The sequence below is a fragment of the Paramisgurnus dabryanus genome, chromosome 13, assembly GCF_030506205.2.
Source record: "Paramisgurnus dabryanus chromosome 13, PD_genome_1.1, whole genome shotgun sequence".
In the NCBI taxonomy this organism is placed as follows: Eukaryota; Metazoa; Chordata; class Actinopteri; order Cypriniformes; family Cobitidae; genus Paramisgurnus; species Paramisgurnus dabryanus.
Window position 1 is genome coordinate 12,168,384 of NC_133349.1, and position 22,023 is coordinate 12,190,406.

Below are 22,023 nucleotides of genomic sequence, written 5' to 3' on the forward strand. Positions count from 1 at the left end.
AGTTTGCTTCATTTTTAAATGTAATTTCAGCACAAACTGCATACACTGGGCAAGTATGGAGTATGCATAACTTATGCATGGGACATATCATGAAAATCTGACTTTTAAGTGCTATAATTGGGTCTCCAGTGCTTCTATCAACTTAGAAAATGTGAACAAGATCAACCCAGTAACTTAGTTTTGGTAAACCATTCTCTGCAAGCATGTGAAAAAATAGATTATTGAAATTTGGCACCCCCCGTGATGTCAGAAGGGGATAATACCGCCTCTTAATCTGCACTATCCAACCACGGTACTGCCATTTAGTGTAGAGATCAGCTCATGTGCATTTAAAAGGACACACCCAAAATGGCACATTTTTGCTCACACCTACAAACATGCTATAATAAATTATCTATATGCACAGCAAAATCACCTTGGTATTTTGAGCTAAAACTTCACATACGTACTCTGGAGACACCAAAGATTTATTTTACATCTTAAAAAAAAAGTCTTGTGAAATGTCCCTGTTAACTGGTAAAACTGAAAAAAATGATTCATTCAATTTACTCAATTTTTTTAAGGTAAGTGGTTGCAATCAATTTATTTAAGATACAGACTAGTTGGCCAAAAATGATATTAAACCCATGATTTACTCACCCCCAAGCTGTCCGAGTTGCATATGTCCATCGTTTTTCAGACAAACACATTTTCGGGGCTATTTATAAAATGTTTTAGATCTTTCAGTTGATTAAATGTAATGTTACGGGGTCCACCCATAGTCCACGACCTTCAAGTCCAAAAAAGTGCGTCCATCCTTCACAAATTAAACCCAAACGTCTCCAGGATGATAAACAAAGGTCTTTTGAGGGTAATCCACGCGGGGTTTTTGTAGAAATATCCATATTTAAAACTTTATTAACGAAAATAAATACCTTCCGGTAGCGCCGCCATCTTAGTCGCGTCCGCATTCAGGATGAGAGCTTACGCAGCCTACGGAGGCTACTCTGCTGCTGCTCTGTGCCCCCGCCCTCCGAATTTGTCATACGTCACTCAGAAAAGTGCGTACACTACGCTAATACGTCTAATATGGCGGCGCTACTGGAAGGTATTTATTTAGCTGTGAATAATATCGGCATGCATTTGACAGACCAGTATGTGTGTTCCCTGGGATCAAAACCATGACCTTGTGCACTGAATAATACTCCACCTATTGAGCTACAGGATTTAGCCTTGCCAGCTTGTTTTTTTTTCTTTGTAGACCACTATCATCTAAAGTTGGTATTAGCTGGATTTTCCCACAGGGTGGAGGTGCTGGAAAATCCAGTTTTAACAGTAAGTTCACCCCAAACCCTTTTATTCTGTGTAATGCAGAAGGAAATTATTGTGGCACTGTTATTAAACTCAAAAATAGAGGTCAGATAGTCCCTTTAGCATAAGTGCATAAAGCACTAGACCACTAAATCCCCACCAGCCTCCTCTGTAGCTAATTTTCTCCCCTTGCGTTGCTTCTCAAGTGTCTCCTCTCAGAGCTGCACTCATGTGGACTGTTGACTTTCTCCTATCTGTTGTTGTCCACCGAGCTACGAGACAAAACGTCTCTCCAGACAATCAGACCGCAGGGCCGCATCTCCACAGCTCAGCTTGTAGACTCATTAAACACCCCTTCCCCCCCCAGCGTGAAACACATTCAGCTCAAAAATCAATACACACTTTCCTGGACACAGTGACACTGGGTGTATGTCTGCGTGAGTGTTTTCGAGGTCAGTGTCTTTGTGCCTTGTAAGCGGAAAGAAGAAACGGAGTGTTTGAGAGAGAAGCACCAGGTTTCATAAGCTTTATTTCCCAGCGGATCACAAGTACAGTCTATTTATCAGCACTTATATTGACAGGGTATTAGTACTGTAGTAGAGAAAGTACTGTACAGTGTAGTAATAGGGAGTCTTTCGGGGGGTTGGCTTAAATGTTTACATTTACATTTATACAGTTGGCAGACACTTCTATCCAAAAGTGACTTACAGTACATTCAAGGCACATTTTTATCAGTTTGTGTGTTTCTTGCAAATCAAACCCACAATCTAGCACTGCTCATGTAATGCTCTACCAACTTAGTTACGGAACTAAGGCTGCACAATTAATCGAAAAACTAATCGGGATTACAATTACGGGTGAAACAATTACATAATTGGCAAACGCGTCAGCAGGAACTGGGTCTGTTTGTCTCATTGTCCTCGGGGTCAAGGACGAGACAGGGAGAGAGATACAAAATCCTATTAGCGTAGGGGCCGTTCGCATGTAATGCAAGTGTCATACAGTACTGTGGTTTAAATTAGCTCGATTCCAGACAGGCTAACTATTGCGACATAAGTATATTACCCAGATGAGTTATGTGAATGCTTTGTTCTGGACAAACTAACTATTGCGGGATAATTACATTTAATAGTCATTTTATGTGAATGGTTTGTTAAAGAAGAATGTCTTAAGTTTAGATTTAAATCATGGGTTTAATATAATTTTTGGCCAAACTATTCCTTTAATAAGGCAAATTTGTGTAATGCATACAAGTGAATGCAAAATATGTACTATTATAATAGTAATATGTATTGGGTATGGGAGTGGCATATTTTGAGTTTTGGCATTTGGCCTAAGGTCATTGGGCTATTTTTGGGCTACTTTAATTTGGCCATTCGGCTGGTTTTGTTACGCAGACCTGGCAACCTTGACTTGATTATAATGTAGCTTAACATGCCGAATTCCAAAGGTTTACAAAATGTACTTAATTAATCTTATTAAATGTCATCCAGTAAATGTTGTGGTATATAATCATTTTGAATGTGTTTAAATCTAATCATTCTGAAGTCTTAATCCTAAAAAAAACATTTCTGTGTTTTTTACATGGGTGTACTAGATTTAATATCTCCAAGGTACGGTTTCCCAGACAGGGATTTGACTGTCCAAACTGAAGAGATCTTGCACTGACATTGAACTTGCCCTTTGTTTTGCCTCATAGTGCATACAAGTGATATTTTTGTAAGGCATGTTTGGTAGACTAGCTATATTTCCTAATTTTCTAAGGTCTAGTCTTGTCTTAAGCTAATCCCTGTCCGGGAAACTACCTATGAATGCTTACATTTAGTACACATAATTTGATGTGAAAATTATTTTACTGTTGTTTATATTTATTATTCATATTTGATTGTCTGGTTTTGGAGCATTTGAGAATTGGAAAGGAAATCAGATCAATTCAAAATTGTTTGTGAACTGATGACTGAAAATTTTCAGATTTGTGAAATGTAATTCTGTCAGTTATATATACACTATATTTTAAATCTTTAAGAATCAGTTTACACAAAAATGAAATTAATTCATCACATGGAAAAGCCTTTGGGTCGTGGTGCACCAGTTGGGTATTTATATAATATTGAAACGATTACTTTTAAAAAAACAAATCCCTTTCGGATAAAGTTAAAGGATGTTTCTCATAAAAAAAACTAACAAAGTTTTCCCTTTCTCCCTCTTCCTCTCTCTTGATCTTATATTTTTAGAGCTTCTTTGATGGCTGGGATATCAATAAGAAGAAGGATAAAACTAAGGGAAGACACGATACCCTAATGGGTTGTGAGTCATTTTTTCATGCATATAATAATAAAGGCTAAACTGACTGGGGAGTAATGTCTTAAAAATTCTCAATTATATGCATATTACATATCACTTCAGTTTCACTTCAGTATGTAAAGCTTTGATGTCCCTGCATCTTGTTATCATGCGATTGTCTTTATGTTTCAGATGACCGTCACAGGGTGAAATTGCACCCGCTGCTCGGGGATCCCAACTCTGACTATATCAACGCCAATTATATCGATGTAAGCTTGCAGTCAAGAACTCTCATACTCTCCAGTTGAACTCACAAGCATTCACACTGTTTTAGTCATTATGTAGCTCCCCATGAGTTTAAATGATATTTGTGGACACTCTTCCTACTCTGGGCATGCCACAGGCTTTGTTCAGACAGGCAACAAAAGTCACGTTTCGTTTTTACCTAGATTTTCTTGTCGTTGTAAACAGCAAAAAATGATTCAATAGCCATTGGTCCACCATTACCATAGCAACACAGCCACTAGACTAGTCATACTAGACTTTTCGTTTCATTGGCATGCGAATAAGGAAACCCAAGCTCATGTGAAAAAATGGCACGTTCAAGATTAAGGTTGGTGAACTCTTACCTAGAAGTATCATGTGAGAACCTGTGACAAATAGGTGATCTATACATCATAGGGTTAGCTTTTTTAGGTGGAGGAAAAACTGAAAACAACAGTATCATACAATCCTATTTTGCACAATAATAATAAAAGCAAAGCAATAACAAAAACACAGCCGTTTGCATAGAAATGTTGCATGTTGAAAGTCTAGTGTGACTATGGTATTGAATACACCAGACATTTACTAGGTGGTCAAAACAAACTGATCAGTTGTAAAAAGCCTGTATGAATAATCAGTCCTAAGGATTGGATTTGAAAACCAAAAAAAGCACATGTGTGCAGTGTGAACAAAGCCTCGGAGTACACAATCATATATTTTGCTAAGAAAAGCTGCTTTTTAGGCCACTATTTATAGAAAGTTGGTGTTTTTTTTTTTAGAGTATCTGACCAGTCTAAAATCTTATTTTGGAGTGAATGTAGTCGGATGTGGAGCATAGCCTACTGACCTCTATCGCAAAGTGTTGCATTGCCTACTGACCTTTATCTCAGAGTGTTTTAGGGTCATTCTTTGTCCGTGTGCACACACACCAGCTGAAATTATTTTTCTGGAAACTCTGCCCTCTCTAAACCTGCAATTGAGGAGTTTGCTCAGGGGTAAACAAAGTTCCCTTACCACAGGGGTGTCCAGACTTTTTTGTGTGGTGATCTACTTTTAAAAGGATAAACCCGACATTATCTACCTGCTTAATAACACTTTACAGGTAAATGCATGTTAGGACTGACTGCATATACCTCTACATTGAATTTAGGGCTGTCACAAGTACTTGATTCTTTTTGTGGAATTAAAAGAAAAGAATTAAGTACATGTAAAGTGCTCCTTACAAAGGCAAAGATGCAGTTTAGTGAAACAAACTAAAAAGAATATGACAACAGTAACAGAAGCATACAAGTCAGCGCTACGATGCCTCTCTCTTGCTCTCGCGCGCACACACCCACACACACCTTTTGTGAGTCTGACTAACTAGCAATTAGTTAGGGCTAATCAGTCTTATTATTTGTATTTAAATTAAACCAATCTACCTTTCTATGTAACATACTTAAAACGGGTATGATCAGTCTTCAAGAAACTTTTAAGAATAGTCTTTAAGGTTTAAGCAACCGGCTACTGGTGAATTTCGGACAACTGAAAGGAATTTAAAAAGACCATATTGCCATTTTCGCGCTCTGTTTTCCGAAGCTCATGGAGGTGTGGAGCAGCATACACAGTTAACTTATGTGCGATCTACCGGCATTGCCTTTGCGATGGACTGGTTGATCATTCTGGATCCTAACTATCATGATTACAAATACTCTACATACTGTATAACACAAATTGCGCTCTACACAAGCTACTTAACACAAGGCTGATTTAAACTTTATTATTTTTATTCATTATACTGTTCTAATTTAATATATAGACAGTTTCATGGGACGCATGCGTATTGGTACGGTTACACACCGGGCCTGAAATTAATTTCCTGCCCGTGGATGTTTATCGATCTGCGTTTCCTGAAAGTGGCTATGTTCACAAGTTCTGTTGTTACCAATAGAGTTCAAAGAAGTTCAAAAGCCTTTCTTTACATTTTTGCCGCTTAAATGTCTATAATTATTTACATTAGCATTTCTCTTACATTGTCTGAATAGATGTTTTTCACTTTTCACATTTTGGGATTGGCAAGGATATATGTGACATTGCCTTACAATTTGGCCAAATTGAAACATCTTAAAGGGATAGTTCACCTTAAAATGAGAATCCTGTCATCATTTACTCATCCTCATGTTGTATTAAATCTGAATGAATTTCTTTTTTCTGATGAACACAAAAGAAAATATTTTGAGAAATAAGTGTAAACACACAGCAGGTAGTGACTATTGACTTGCATATAGGAAGTATAGTTAGTTTTGTGATAAAGAATGAAGAAAATATTTTGATAAATGGTGGTAAGCACACAGTTGACTGTAACCGTTAAATTCCATCATTTTTTTTATTCCTACTATGGAAGTCAATGATCACTATCTGCTGTGTGTTTACCATCATTTCTCAAAATATCTTCTTTTGTGTTCATCAGAAAAAAGAAATTCATACAGGTTTAAATCAACATGGGATGAGTAAATGATGACAAAATTTTCATTTTGAGGTGAACTATCCCTTTAAGCTGCGTGCACACACCACCAGCGACTATAGCAATGGCAGAACAACACAATCTCATTCATTTCAATGAATGCTTCTCTGATGCCTTAAAATGTATCCTTTGGTGGCAGCTCACTGGATTTGTTTGCGAATAAAAAATAAATAATTGCTTTGACTTGGCAACAGCCAGACACGCTCCACTTATTTCACCTTGACTGTCTGAATATAGTAAGTGACTAGCTAGATAAATAGTGTTGTTTATTCTGTGTGGAATGTGTGTGTGTATCATTAAGCATATTACAGACTGTGTCGCTCTGTTTAAAGTATTAAACATTTAATTATGTGAGTAAAGACTGTAGGTGATTATCTACATTGTTGGGATATTATGTCATTTTTAACTCCAAATATGTCATTCTTGGACACAATTTTTAGTTTTCATTATTTATTAATATCTAGGAATTCTTTCCACCTTCACATCTAAAATATACGTCTCCATTTCTAGTGTCTGTCCCCTGACATAGTAGAGGTTAGCCAGCTAACACAAGTCTTTCTCTTATTTTCACTCTTTTTCTTTCTCTCTTTATGTGATCTATTAATCCTCAAGTTCTCTTCAGCCTCTCATTAATTAGACTCTGTCTTGTCTTTTTCTACCCCCTCCTCACATCTTCGACTTTGGACCCTGTAGATTCGGATAAACAGGGAAGTAAGTACTTCACTGCTCTTTCTTGACTATCTCCCTTTACTTCCCCCTCCAGCTTTCTCTCTGCTTACCTTTTCCATACCATTGCATTGCTCTGTGTGGATTATTTTAACATGTGGAAGAACAGCTCTGTTACACATCTCTTTTATGTTCATCCTTAAAAGTTTCATTTTTGGGTTTCTGTGCTTTTATTACTTAGTGGTACCTAGTTTCACATAATAGAAAAAGGAGTAGCTAAGGAGTAGAGGTTGACCGATATGGTTTTTTTATGGCTGATACCGATATTAAGAAAGCTAGAAAAACATTAGTTACGCATGACATTTATAAATATACCCTTTTAAAGCACTTAAAACATATTAACAAGACATAATTAATGTGGATCTTATGGTACTGTTTGAATAAACTACACTAGTCAACATTTTAACTGGATCAAAACCTTTTATAAAACTTGTCTTAAAACTAATACCCAATACCCATTCTTGTCTTAGGACAACTTTAATAAACATTTTTGATCCACTTCAAATGTTGACTAGGATAGTTAAACTAGCATGGTGTTGTGTGTGACACAACATAAAGTCATGTTAAAAAGAGAACAATGATTGGTTATTTTACTGTCTGTCAGACTTTGGCTTTACATTGAGTGACACTGAGTGTCTTTTTTTATTACAAACATCAAATTTAAGTAATAGAGAAATTTGCTGGCCAATTGAAAAGATTTATTGTCCGATGCCAATAATAAAAATAAATCCAAATATTGGTTTAAAAGTACAATTTTTTTATTTTTCTTGTCAAAAATGATATGCGTTTCGCTAGATAAGACCCTTATGCCTCGTTTGGGATCTTTTAGAGTCCTTTGAAACTCTGTTGAAAAAAACTGTTAATTGTTGAGTTAAGTGTTAATGTTGGGTTCTATTAAAGTCCATTAAAATGATAAAAATCCTGGATGTTTTCCTCAAAAAACATAATTTCTTCTCGACTGAACAAAGAAAGACATCAACATTTTGGATGACATGGTGGTGACATTTTGGATGACATTCGCATGCGGTGTGAACGGGCGTAATTGTTTTTTGTTTATGTACTTTATGTACTGTTTTTTGTTTGTTTCAACCAGAAAAGGCTATGGACAAATACTACTGTAAATATGTCGCAATGCAACTTTTTAGTGTTTCGTCATCTAACCTATCAAGAACCATGGTAAATATTCAGTTACTATAAGCTATCATGGGTTAGGTATATATATATACATTATTCCTTAAATGCTTTGTGTTCTCCAAACCTCATAGACTAGCTAGAATGATACTTTCCATTTAGAACAAACATTCAGGGTTTTTTTTCTATTTACAGTGAATCTGTTTCCATGTTTGCTTGCACATTGCGTAGGATATAGCTTAGCCCATGCTAGAATCCTCTTAAATAGGGCGGCAAATGCTCAACAACAATAAAAAACATGACTACATTATTCCACTGTCTGTTTAATAAAAGCAGATCCACTTTTTTGAGTGCACCCCTAGGTAGCTCTTTGAAAAAGCTTAGCTTTGATGAATAAATTGCATGTTTTGGGATGTTCCTGGAGTTCCTTTCTTTTTGTAGCATGAGCTGATGGTGGTATTGTTTAGGGAGCGGATCTTCTTTGATGTTGAGCTTTATGTCTGAGTGCAGGAGGGTTACGTCAAAAATATTTTTAGGCTTTATTGTTTAGGGAGCCTCGGTTAGTTGTGCCATTTATGGTGTTGGAGAGTAACTACAGTATAGCAATAATACTAACGTGAATACATTTTTGTTTTCAGTTTAAACAAATTTATTTATTTATTTATACGATTTCATGTAGGGTTTATTTTAGTTGTTTAAATTTGTGCAGAAGTTTAATGTTATTCTCTTTGTTATTATGCTAAAAGAACACTTGCCATATAAGAATATGTCAAATAAAACTATAATTTAATTGTCGTCATCAGAAGATTGTGCGCATACTGTACGTCCACTGCTGGATTTTTGAAACCTCTCGTACATTGTGCGTGTAGGTTGCGCATGCGCAGACAGGAGTATGTAGTATGGCCACAAGAGGTATTCTAATTTGTTGCAATGCGCATGCGGCGAATGTCAGTGCACGTGTATAAGTCAAATGAACTATGCTTTGCAAGGCTGTGCATATGACTGTGCACGTACGCTCGGGTGATTCTCAAGAAATCCAGATTTAGAAGGTGTCCAGCATCAGAATTTTTTTTTGTACATATAAGATTAAGGTCTGAATTTACTATAACCATTATTTTAAGAGGATTTAAAAAATATTTCTTTACATTTTGTAGATTATCAAAAGTTATCATCACCACACCATATTACATTAAATATATGCATTTACAAACACATGTTTCAGTAATGAGAACTAAAAAGTTGTCTAGGTACTATGACAAACAAAATTTCAACTTTTAGCTGGAGATAAAAAATAAGAACTGCTTACCTGGTACTTATCTTGAGTGTCACAGTCAATTATGTCCCTTCCAACTTTTTTTTTTAAATGTTAGTTCTTGAGGGCTTAAACAATGATTGAAAATTGTTGCGGAGGATGAGAAAATTGGTCTTGGACACATTTATATTCCTTATTATTGTCTCTACATTTACCAATAATCACCAAATACCACCGGTTTCTTTACTGTTAATGTTTATAGTATAACATTTTTTTATTATTATTTTTTTATTATAATTATTTCCATGTCAAAGAACCCAAATCCAGACATGGACACGTTGCGGTAATGAAAATCTCCCCCTTGAATGTGAAAAAAAAAACAAAAAAAAATGGTATAATGTGCAAAATACTACATGAAGAGATGTTTGTAACTGTATGCTTCTTATTTTGATACTCTTACTTTGCGTTTACTTTATCATAATGTTTCATGACATCTCATAAGTCTAATTTTGAGAATCACCCGCTCGCATATGCTTAAAAACCTGACTATATCCAGGCCTTTAGTGTGGCTATACTGTAAAACTGATGTATTCAGTAAGTTATATCAACATAGTTGATAGTTGAAAGTTTACCAATTACAACTTGTTTTTGTAGGCTATAGCTACTCAACTAGTCGAAATGTCATGTAGTAAGTTAAAATGGCTAGTACAGAAAATGTGATTAAACTTAGCAATTTACAGCCATGTGTTACTTTTTTTGTCTCCCTTTTAGCCTGACATTTCACTGATATAAGGGGATTCTGTTACTAAATTAATTTAAACTAAACTAAATTTTAAGGCATGAAAACGTTTTGCGTGATGCTGTATTGACATCGCTGGATATCAATACTGTATCAATTTCAAAATCGTGTGCTTTATTGGCCAGTGCAACAAACACGACATTATTGTGAGTGTACTGTACCTTTAAGGGGTTTAACATTAGAACTGTACCTTGCCATGCACACTTATAAAGCAGACATAAGGACCGAACTTTAGGACAATTGTTAGATTTATTAGTCAGTGTACTGGAAAAAGCCAACAACCATTGGCCACTGAAGAATGTTTGTACTCGCTGGGAGATAAGAACCAATAGAAAATGTGAGAGACATAGCAGGCGAAGTGTTCCTGGGACGCAAACGGCTTACTCATGTCCCTTCTCTCTCTCACTTTCTTTTAGGGTTACCATCGATCTAACCACTTCATCGCCACTCAGGGTGAGTATCTTTGTCTGGACAGGACTTGAAGATGGATGTGTGTGTTTACCGTATGTGGCTCTGTCAGGAAGTGGCTGGTTCCTAGGGGGAGAAACACTTTTCTATCTTTAGTCTGAGCTTTTGGGGTTGTGTGTATGAGAGACCTAAAATGCAAACTCTTACAGATGAAATCAATGAGTAGAATTATAGGTGTGTGCGTGTGAATAGAGATGGCATGTGAAAAAGTACTTCCTGATGTCTTTTCATCTGAGACCTCTATCGACATAAATGGCAACACCTGCATGACCTCAGGGAGTCTCAGACAGGTTGGGTATGTAAGGGGTTTACAAAATGTCCCCAGAGGTTTTTGGGTAATTATACCTTGCATGATCTACTGAAATACGTAATTCTGATTGGCCAACCGTACCACTAGTTAAACGGCTTATTAAACAGTAATTTATTCAGACTGTTATAATGCATAAAAATGTGTGCGACAGTTAAGCTTAAGAGTAAAGTATCATTAGCTTAGTATAAACACATTAAAAGTCAATTGAAATTCTTTAAAATAAATGTCTCTGTGTTACACATAAGACATAACCTTTCCTTTTCTCAGCTCTATCAAAACAAAGTCACCCTCTATTCTCCTCGTTTTAGATCTTCCATAAATAAATCATTACGTGTTTGTGGTTTGTCTGTCTTAGCCTCTAATTGAATTTCGAGGCAGACTCAATTGATGGGAGAAATTAGCTTTTTCTATCAGAGCGCCACATCCTGCTGAGGTTAAAAACTCTTCCATTCACCCAGAAATGGCTGCTATTGAATTACTCGCTGCGAGGCTCCGGATTACAGAAGCGCCTTATAACACGCAGTGACACTTCGTAAATTAAAGCCGCCGTCTGGATCGCTGGCTGCTGTTCATTGAATATGTGCGTGTTTGTTTGTTTGCAGGGCCCAAGCAGGAGACGGTCTATGATTTTTGGAGGATGGTTTGGCAAGAGAACTGCTTTAGCATCGTCATGATCACCAAGCTAGTGGAGGTGGGCAGGGTATGTTCTAGAAACGTCCTCATCCGCACACTAACCCATAAACCTGTTCTCATTCACCCTTCACATACGCATGCCATTCATCTTCGGTTCTGTGTGATTTGATGTGCTTTGAAATTCGTTATAATGGCATCACTCTCCATTTATGACATCATCACTTTCTGCTTTGTTAAAAGCATTTGAATTTTGGCAGTATTAGATTTGGATACGCACTTTACAACACATGTACACAATTGCAAAGTGCCATGGTATTGGCATGTTTTTATTGCGATCATGGTAGTAGTAATTTTGCTCACAAACTGTGATATTGTTAAGATTCGTATAATAAATATTAGTCATACCACAGCGTTTTGTAAAGTCCCTTCCCAGACAGCAGATGACTCTGTGCCAAAGTCAGCAGATCCGGTGCAGAGTTGTCTGATGTCTGGATTGGAGTAGCATGTAAATACCAGGTATATATATTGAAGAAGTACATATGACGTCTTTCATTTTTAATACACTTGTAATGCATTCTCCATTCATGCATTGTTGCTCACATTTTACAGTGGTTTCAAATCTTCTCTTTTTCTTCCTCTAACATAATTACCTCTTTCATTTTCCTCTCCACATCAACACCTGGCCCTTCAGTGCTATGGAGACCTCTTAACAGCCAGTCCCTGCCCTCTTATCAAGTTGGGGCTCTTTTATAAAAAAATAAATGCATTTTCCATTTAATGATAAAAGCTTTGAACCACAGGGGTAAATGGATAGTGGCTTGTGTCCGACAGCTAATCCTAACCGTTTGTGGTAATAGCCATGCAGAAATAAAGTCGGTTTACTGTACACAAGAAGGAAATTCTTTCTGTTCATTAGTTTAATGGTATTTGTTGCTGGTAAAGCTTAAAGCTTTTACTATTAATGGGGGGGTCTAAAGCTATTTCATGCGTTCTGACTTATTAAAACGGTTTAAGAGTTGAATTCCTAATGCTAAACAAAGCAAAAGTGTAAAAAAGCAGTTGGACATATGACAGAGTATTTCTGTGCGAATGCACATCTCAAGAATTCGTACAAGTTTCAGAAAGTTTTTCGAACATGAAAGATTCATACTTTATGCTTAATTTTTTTATGGGGAATTTCAGTGCAGGAAGTACAATGGAAGCCCTTATATGGGCATGCACACAGCAACCAAGAGCTGATGTGAAATCAACGTCATGAGAGAATTGTTTTTTGTTTGTGAGGGAAATTTAAGCTTGTTCAGATTCCCAATGAAACCCAGCATTATGAAAACAATGAATATAGTTTGTTTAAAGCTGGATTAGCATTTGGTGCATATAATGTGAATGTAGAACTGTAAGTTATCCAGAGATAGCGGTATAATGTTTTGTGTGTGTTGCTTGCTCGTGACTCGCTCCTTCCGTGGTACACTTCAATTATCTCGTGTTTTTTCGTAAACTATGGGTAGAGCTGATCTGTCTTTTATAAATCTCATAAAACTAAAGACTCTTCGGAGATATGAAGAATATAATACTACTCTATAGGTACTCAAGATTAACATGAGATTTTTTTTATTAACATAACAGCATGTGTTATGGGAGCTTTAAGAGGAAGACATGGTTTGAATATAGTTGACGTTATAGGTTATTGCCTAGGGCATAGATCCCCATCAACAACGGTACCAGGTCGTGGACAAGTAGCCCCGGGTTGCAAGAACGTCCTGAAAAAAATGGGTATAAGAGCTATGTAATAGTTTAATCTTTTGTCCTTTCCCTCCTGAAAAAAACAGCATCAAACCAGCATGGGCCAGCATGGGAATTATGCTGGTCTTTGCTGGTTTAGCTGGTGGTCACAAGCAGGGTAAGCTTCAACTTTTCTACCGGGCCGCTCTCTCTCTCTTTCTCTCTCTCTACCAGCTGGTAGTAAACTCTTTTACTTCAGAAATATTTTAACAATTACACTTTTAACATAGATTTGAAAGGAAATAGTCCTGTGTCTTATTAAAAGCATTATGGTAAACTGAAATCTTGATCCGTGCCTGCACGCATAGCCGCAATTCTTCTGGCATCCCTCCTCCTTCTCATCTTCTACTTCACTGCTCATGTTTTCATCTGTCCTGTTACTTGAACTTGGGGCTTGAGCACGACCTAAGGTTCGAGTTGCCTTCAAGAACAGCAAGTTTAGTTCGTTTACTGCTAATTATTAAGACTAAATGGGCAGGCAAACTCGTTAAACAATGAAAGTAATCTGCCAAAATATGGTTTTACACGTCTATTAAAATAAAGCCATTATTAATTTTCCTAACGCATGGTTCTTTAATCTTTACCTCTGTTTAAAATGTTATAGATTTCTCAAAGGAGGATTTTCAGCACTTTGTTTGAACAGCAACCAACACACATTATTACTAGTTTTATATTATGAGTATGTTTTCCATATTTTTAAATGTACTCAAAGAATGATAAAAATAGAGTACAGTATATAGTTATAATAAACAGTTGTATTTATCTACATTTAAATATATATAAAATCACAAATCACCATCACAAATATTCAGTATATCATCTATAATATTGTCATAGTATAACAAGTGTTTTCATCCCAGACTTTGTTTGTTTTGGATGTGTTTCAGGTGAAATGCTGTAAGTACTGGCCGGATGAGTCAGAGATGTACGGAGACATTAAGATAACGCTGCTGAAGACGGAAACTCTGGCAGAGTACACAGTGCGAACATTTGCCCTGGAGCGGGTACGAGACTCTGATTCTACGTGCGAGAATTTTCAATATGCTCTTATTTGGTCTTTTTCTTTTTATTGATAGTGATAGTAGAGATAAGACAGGATTTATAGAAAAGAATGAGAAATAGGTTTGCAAACAAGACTCCCACATGAGCAGCAAAGCTGGTTTATATTGTGCTAAAGGCTAAGCCAACATGTTTTTTGAAGTTGACATAATGCTACATGAATAATATTTTTAGTTTGTGTTATGTAACTCTTGCCAAAACAAAGTCGCAGCTTGATGCTTTTGTGAAGGAGAGTGGAATGAGGGGAGATGTAGTTTTACCTTCTTTGCCAATTAGAAATCAATTAAATGAATAATGTAGGAAACAAAAAATGTATAACCTTTGTTAAAATGTAAGCCAACAGAGTGGCTTGATAGAAACAACAATATATTACTTCTGCATTCAGCGCTGCGCAGATCGATCAGCTTAATGGGTCTGCGCAGCCCTACACGAATCCAACACATCTATAATTTCTACCACATTAAAAGTGGAAACCGAGGATAATGGGACATGACACCATTAACAGATGACCTACTGTAGAAACATAACACTTTTTATAAATTCTTTGGATTCATACATTTCAGAAAACATTTGGGATGATGCAAATATGTAAACAAAATCTGTTATATTGTGCTAGTCGTTTTTGAAATTTTAATGCCAAAAATGTACATATTGTGCCTTTAAATGAAAAGTTGAAAAAGGCCGGATAACCAGCAAAGGTTCATTGAGCTTCCTGTTTAAGGATTAGAGCTCAACACTCCCTGGTACAATATCACATTGCAGGGGCTAAACATATGTGTATTTACTGTACTTAAATTAGCTCAGTTTAAGCCCCCTATCCTCATCACTCCTTCAACATCCTTTGATGTGAGTTTTGCACTTTACAGCTCCGTCAATCAAATACAGAGGATGTGGGTGGATGAATTGTGTGTTTTACATGTGTGTATGTGACATGGCGAAGCAGGTTCCTTAGGATTAGGAAGGCTTTTAATCTGTGTATTCACACAGGTGAGCAAGTGGGACACAACTGACAGTTTAGTTTCCTCACGTTCTGTCATTTCTTGTCTTATGTCTTATTGTACATTTACGCGGGGCGTAAGCGTTAACACTTGATGGAAGGCTTGTCTGAAGCGTGGCCAACAGCCAATCACAGTGGCCGCAACATGTGCTCTGGTCTTCCATAAACGTAATTGGCTGGCTCTGCCTCGGTTTTTTGCATAAGGCGATCTGATCGGCTGATGCATGCGTTGCCGCTTGAAAAGTTGAGAAATGTTCAACTTCTGCCGCAAGCAACGACAGGGACGCGGTGCCGACGGATCCACAATTCAGTTCGGCAACGCATGACGTCACCCATTAAAAGTGAATGGAAAGCATTAAAGGGGACAGAGAATGAAAAACCATTTTTACCTTGTCTTTGTTGAATAATGGTAGTCTACCCGCATTCACGAACATACAAAAAGTGCTAAACATGCTAAACATCTCAGTCTCATAGAAATTCCTCTTTTAGAAATGTCAGCCAGAAAACGGCCCAATCTGAAAAACTGATGCTTATGACATCACGGGCATCTCACTGCCCCTCCACTTTAAAATAATTGGCTTCATTTTTTGAGTGGCAGCAAAGTCAGCCAATCAGTAATGAGATTGCAAGTTTATCCAGTAGGGGGAGCCAAATAGGTGCAAAACCGCTTGTTTAAAATCCCCCACCCTAATAGAGCTATCTGAGAGAGGTTTTTAGGAAGCTTCTAAGGCATTACAGACCCAAACAAAAAAAAATTGTCTACATGTCACATCACAGAACAAGGATAAATACCCCGTTCAATCATTCTATGTCACCTTTAATGCTTATGCCCCGTGTGAACGTAACCTTACTGTTCTATTGCATAAAAGTGGGTGTATATGTATAAGAGTTTTCTACTGTATCAATTGTACAGTGTTGGGCACAGTATGCGGTGATTGACCAAACAGAATCAAGCATTCCAGCGGACCTTTTAATTAGAAATGGATTTTTGTTGAAACATTGTATATTTGTTTTTAGAGAGGCTACTCTGCCAAGCACGAAGTGTGCCAGTTTCACTTTACATCGTGGCCCGAGCATGGAGTCCCGTACCACGCTACTGGTCTGCTAGCCTTCATTCGCCGGGTCAAATCCTCCACACCACCCGATGCAGGGCCTGTGGTGGTTCACTGCAGGTACGGAGCCCCTTATTCAACGTAACACAGTTTGATATGCACTCTGTATGTCACATGCTGTGTGTGTTCATTGTTTAATACATCAGCAGTAAGACTTTGGCCTCACAGTACACTCTACATTTATCATTTTAAACCCATGGTCCATATCACAAGGTATAGTACCATGGTGGTACATTGATGATATCATGTTTGTACCATGGCACTGTACTCAAAATTGTTGGTTATATATTATAAAAAATGAAATCATTAGATTATACCTATTGTGTAAATGTGTGTTATTCAGGGGCGATTTAGGGTTAGGGGTGTGTTTATGTTATATACGTTTTAGATTATGTATAGCATGTCTCCCCTTTTTGAACTTTTTCAGTGTGGGAGCGGGCAGAACCGGCTGCTATATTGTCCTGGATGTAATGTTGGACATGGCTGAATGCGAGGGTGTGGTGGACATCTACAACTGCGTGAAGACCCTCTGCTCTCGCCGTATAAACATGATCCAGACAGAGGTGCAGACACACACGCACACAAATACCCATAATTCCCTGTTCCCAGACATGGCAAGAGACTTATCAAATGACACCTTGAATTTGCATAGTCATAAGCTCCGTAGGAGTCGCTATGAATATTCAGGATGTTTAGCCTTGGAATACAGGGAAAACTGTGTTGATAGGGGTGAACACATTCAAATATTCATCCTCGTTGCATATGTCCGCTCGACGAAGGCATGTGTTTTCGTTTAGATGTGCCAAAATTTGCATACACAAGCTTTATTATGTAAATCCCAAAACGACTGTTTGACTGTTTATAACATTAGGAATTATTGACTAGATGCTTTAATGAATTCCATCCAAGTGTTTGCTTATCTAAAGCAATGTATGCTCGAACACAGTGCGCACGCTTTATGTTTACATTGAGGTTAAACAAGTTCTGCTGTTGACCTCTGGATACAAATATATTCAGTTTCATACTTTATTTTGCACATAATCTCTGTTGCATTTGTTTTTTATATGATTTGTCCTAAACTCCTATAGGGGTGGTTATCCAAACAGGTTTTAGATTAAGCTGGGACTAGACTTTATTTATATTTGGACATTTAATAATTTTAAAAAAATATATACCTTACAAAAACATTACTGGTGTACATCTTGAAGCAAAACAATGGCCGTGAGATATTTTAAGATATGTCAGTGCAAACTGTTTTCAGCTTACACAGGCATTTCAGTCTTGGACTAGACTTAAGCCCTGTCTGGGAAACTGCCCAATAGAGTGTTTTCTGGTAATGTGATAAAAATTGCAGTTTAATGCGATATTTATTTTGCCTTTGCATTTCGAAAAGACATGTTAGACTAGCAATTTTTCCTTTTATTAGTACGACAGTTATTAATAGTGTCTCTGCTAAACTGAAACTGTGTTAGAGTTGATAAGTATGAGCAATTTCTGTGAATCTCTTTAAAATTCCCATTTCAAAGAAGTGATTTATAACTCTATTTCATTTATTTATCATAATATCCATTAATGTCTCCTGTGTGGCATTTTTTCATAAATGTTTTACTAAAATCAATGCAGGTAAATGTGCTGTGTTTTACAATGCGAGTTAAATGGATACGCTCAGTAAAAGGGATAGTTCACCTTTTTTTTTTATTAAATAAAAAAATTATTTTCTCTTCATGAAGTTGTTCCAAACCTCTATGATATGAAGCCCTTAATTCTGCAAAATATAAATGAATATATTTTGAAAAATGATAATAACCAAACAGATTTGTTCACCATTTTTGAAGCATAGTAATATTTCTTTCTGCTATGGAAGTCAATGGTTCTTAGTTTTTTAAACATTCTTGTATTTGGAAAATCAAAGAAATTTATACAGGTTTGGAACAGCTGGAGGGTGATAACAATATTTAAATTTTTAAGTGAACTATCCCTTTAAATAATGATATTTTACCTTTATTTAGTCACACTGTTTTGACTCTTTGTATAGGAGCAGTACATATTCATTCACGATGCGATTCTGGAGGCGTGTCTGTGTGGGGAGACGGCCATCCCAGTGAATGAGTTCGCTCTGGCTTATAAAGAGATGCTGAGAGTGGATTCTCAGAGCAACTCCTCACAGCTCCGAGAAGAGTTCCAGGTCTTTGATTCTCTTTGTTTTAAGTGCATGTATATCGTGTTTAAATGTTATGAGTGTGAAATTAGGGGAGAGCGGAGCACAACCTAATGCTTTTTGGTTTTGGCTCAATCATTAAAAAATATTTAAGGTTGTTTCATTATATTTTTACACAAGCAACACACACATCTCTGCTACAAATGAACATTTGAAGTTTGTTTCTATTACTTATCATTCTTGGAGAATTGTGCAAACGTTACATCTTATCCCATAGGTGGGGTTAATTGTAACCGGCAGGGGGTTAGTTGTAACACTTGCTAAAAATTAAGTTTGGAGGCCAATATTTCAATACTATTTTGTCTATATACTTGAGGTGGATATTGTTTATATATCTGTCTATAATAAATATCATATCATCCCTCATCTAACCATAGTTCAATTATAAATGGATACAAATGTCTAAATATGTGAGAAAAAGCAGCACATTTATGACAGGAAAAGCATTTTTATATGTGACCCAGTCTGTAAAAACCATACTGCAGTTTCAAAATCAAATTCTGAGACAATGAAAACCAAAGTCTGATTTTAGCCAATCATTTTATTATGATTTCAATCTTTGACGTGACCTTATTCAATCAATATAAAAAATATTAACAAAAATTCATTTGACACACAATTTTTGATAAGCCAGCACATTTATTTTGTTGGCAGCCAGCAATCATCTAAAACAATGTCAAGAATTACGCTAATGTTAGCTGTTTTCATATTGTAAGTGCTGAGGGGTTAGTTGTAACACAGCGTTACAACTAACCCCGCTGGGTAAAAATATTTTCAAGCCCACCAAAAAAGTTGATAAAAGCTGCAGACATATTTCAAAATGATGCTATGTTTTAGTCAACAAGACACTGAAACAAAAAACACTCAAAAACCGAAAAAAAAAAAAACATGAAAAAATGTACTTGCATGCCACCAAAACACTTTTTCATCAATAACTCTATGGAAAAACATTATACCTTTCCATAAATTTGCGGAAGACGGGAAAAACGAATCACTCAATCCTGAACAACAATGTAAGCAGTCCATGTTACAACTATTCCATGTACACTTTCAGAAAAAAGGGACAAAATCTGTCATTGGGACAGTACCCTTTAAAAATTCCTAATATGCACCGTTTAAGTACAGGGATGTACCCATATGTACTTTTGAGGTACTAATATGCACCTATTAAGTACAAAGGTGTACGTTTTGAAAGGTTAACATCCCCATGAAAGAAATGTACCCCTGCTTATTGTGAAGTGTGTACTGTATCTCCACATAACTAAAATCTTCTGACTGGTTGTGATTGTGTCAAGTCATGCAGCAATATTACATTCAATATGAGTCGAGAAATTGGTTGTCGCTGTAAACATTTTTTGCTGGTAAAGATATAGTGTTGGAAACTGACTTAAATTCAGATACAATTTTAGATGTGACATCTTCCAAAAAGGCAGCGTTACATCATAATAAAATAAAAATGCAACTCACAACTAAATTACAGTATGCTACTGTACAAATGAAAAATGTGTTTCCTGATATTGTTTGCTTAAGCCAAGTTTTTAAGTATTGTAAGTATAAGTTAAAGTTTTTTGAGGATATGATCTCTTCAAATGATTACCAATTTACTGTAAAGTTTTATGGTTATATAAAATCATCTTCACACGCAGAATCATTATGTGAGTATTTCCATAATGATTCCTCTCTACAAAGTCAACACACAGTTTTCATAACAGATAATATTTTGTTGCAGCGTATCTTTAAACGCAGTCTGTGCAAAGAGAGAATAAACAGGTTCAATAAAGCTATAATTCAATGCTCAAGCTACTCAAAGGAGCAAAACAAGGCTGGCAGCAGCAGTCAAACAAGACACTGAACCGCACACAGTGAGACACAAACACTGTGCCATAGATTAATGATCTAGACTGTGAAATGAATGTATTCAACAGAGACTTACTGTATGGCTAGATATTCAGAGGACGTTTGATAAATGTTTTTGACTCTGAACAGAATACACCTGCACTATACATACACATGAACCAGTTTGTGAAACCTAACTCAATGTATGTTTTCTATGTAAAGAATATTCTGTGATATTTTTAATATTGACTGAGTAAAGCCATGTCCAAGATTTAAATCAATAATTAAAATCAAACTTTGATAGTCCTAATCTCTAAATTAGATTATAAGACTTTAGTCAGGATTTCACAACGAGGATCAAGTTTTTGAAAAAAATCATTGGCAATTAACTCTTTCATCGCCAGCGTTTTTAAAAAAAGTTGCCAGCCAGCGCCAGCGTTTTTCATGATTTTCACCAAAGTTTAATGCCTTCCAGAAAATGTTCTTCTTTAAATATATAAACATACAATATACCAAATAAAAAAAAAACAGACCCTCTGCTTTTAAACAAAAAAAAACCCGTTTCATCCTACCTTCAGTGGTTATTTTGCAATCAGCTTTTGAATATGAGTAGGTTTCTGCAAAAACACCACATTTTGAGCAAAAAGCAGAGATAATTAAATTTTTGTGATGGACTTTTCATAGAGATCCCATTCAGAGCGATCTTTAAAACAGACACGGACATGCAGCCGCTTGCTATAGGGCAATACTTCCGGGTTTAAAAAGTGGCGAAAGATAATAGCGGTATTGCGGAAAGACGGAAAATCTCATCATTGGCGGGGAAGCGTTTTCTCTTAATTGACGAGATATCTCGTCAATGGCGGGGAAAGAGTTAAAGAGTAAAAATCCTGGATTTTTTTATTAAACATTTAGCAGTTTTAATCAGGACTAAGCTTGATTAACAGATTTATGCAAAAAAAATTGAAACCAAATATTAATCTGATTTTTACAGCAGTTTAATTTAGTGGATGTTTTCTTCATGAACATAATATCATAAGTAGTCTATCATAAATAGCCACAGTTCTAAAGGATCTAAAGTAGTTATTGTTTTATCAGAAAGCCAAACATAATTAATGAAAAGTCTAATAATTATGGATTATATGTAGCAGCTTACATTGATTGTCTATTGGGAACAACCTGTTCTTTCTGAACTGTAGTCATCCATGTTTTACTTTGCCTCAGTTGCACAGGGAGTAAAAGGCCAGTGAAGGTTATTTAATAAAAGATGGACGACTCCACGTGTTGCTGAGAACTTCTTTATTGATTCACAGGGAGGTAGACTGAACTATCCTCTCTTTTCTGCACTTAGCTCCACACTGAATTT

General features: G+C 36.3%; 1 protein-coding gene across 14 annotated transcripts in view; it reads left to right on the forward strand.

Annotated features, from left to right (window-relative positions):
* Nucleotides 1-22,023, forward strand: part of ptprub (protein tyrosine phosphatase receptor type Ub) — a 251,449-nt gene that overhangs the window by 213,066 nt on the left and 16,360 nt on the right. For 6 of the 14 annotated variants that reach the window (XM_065298426.2, XM_065298428.2, XM_065298427.2 and 3 more), the window contains 9 exons: nucleotides 3,525-3,597; nucleotides 3,766-3,842; nucleotides 7,034-7,051; nucleotides 10,665-10,701; nucleotides 11,629-11,726; nucleotides 14,326-14,442; nucleotides 16,512-16,666; nucleotides 17,034-17,169; nucleotides 18,642-18,791. In XM_065298426.2, coding sequence (XP_065154498.1) covers nucleotides 3,525-3,597; nucleotides 3,766-3,842; nucleotides 7,034-7,051; nucleotides 10,665-10,701; nucleotides 11,629-11,726; nucleotides 14,326-14,442; nucleotides 16,512-16,666; nucleotides 17,034-17,169; nucleotides 18,642-18,791 — 861 coding nt within the window. The remainder of the gene's footprint in view (nucleotides 1-3,524; nucleotides 3,598-3,765; nucleotides 3,843-7,033; nucleotides 7,052-10,664; nucleotides 10,702-11,628; nucleotides 11,727-14,325; nucleotides 14,443-16,511; nucleotides 16,667-17,033; nucleotides 17,170-18,641; nucleotides 18,792-22,023) is intronic. The other 8 variants (XM_065298433.2, XM_065298434.2, XM_065298438.2 and 5 more) reach the window with 5 other exon arrangements.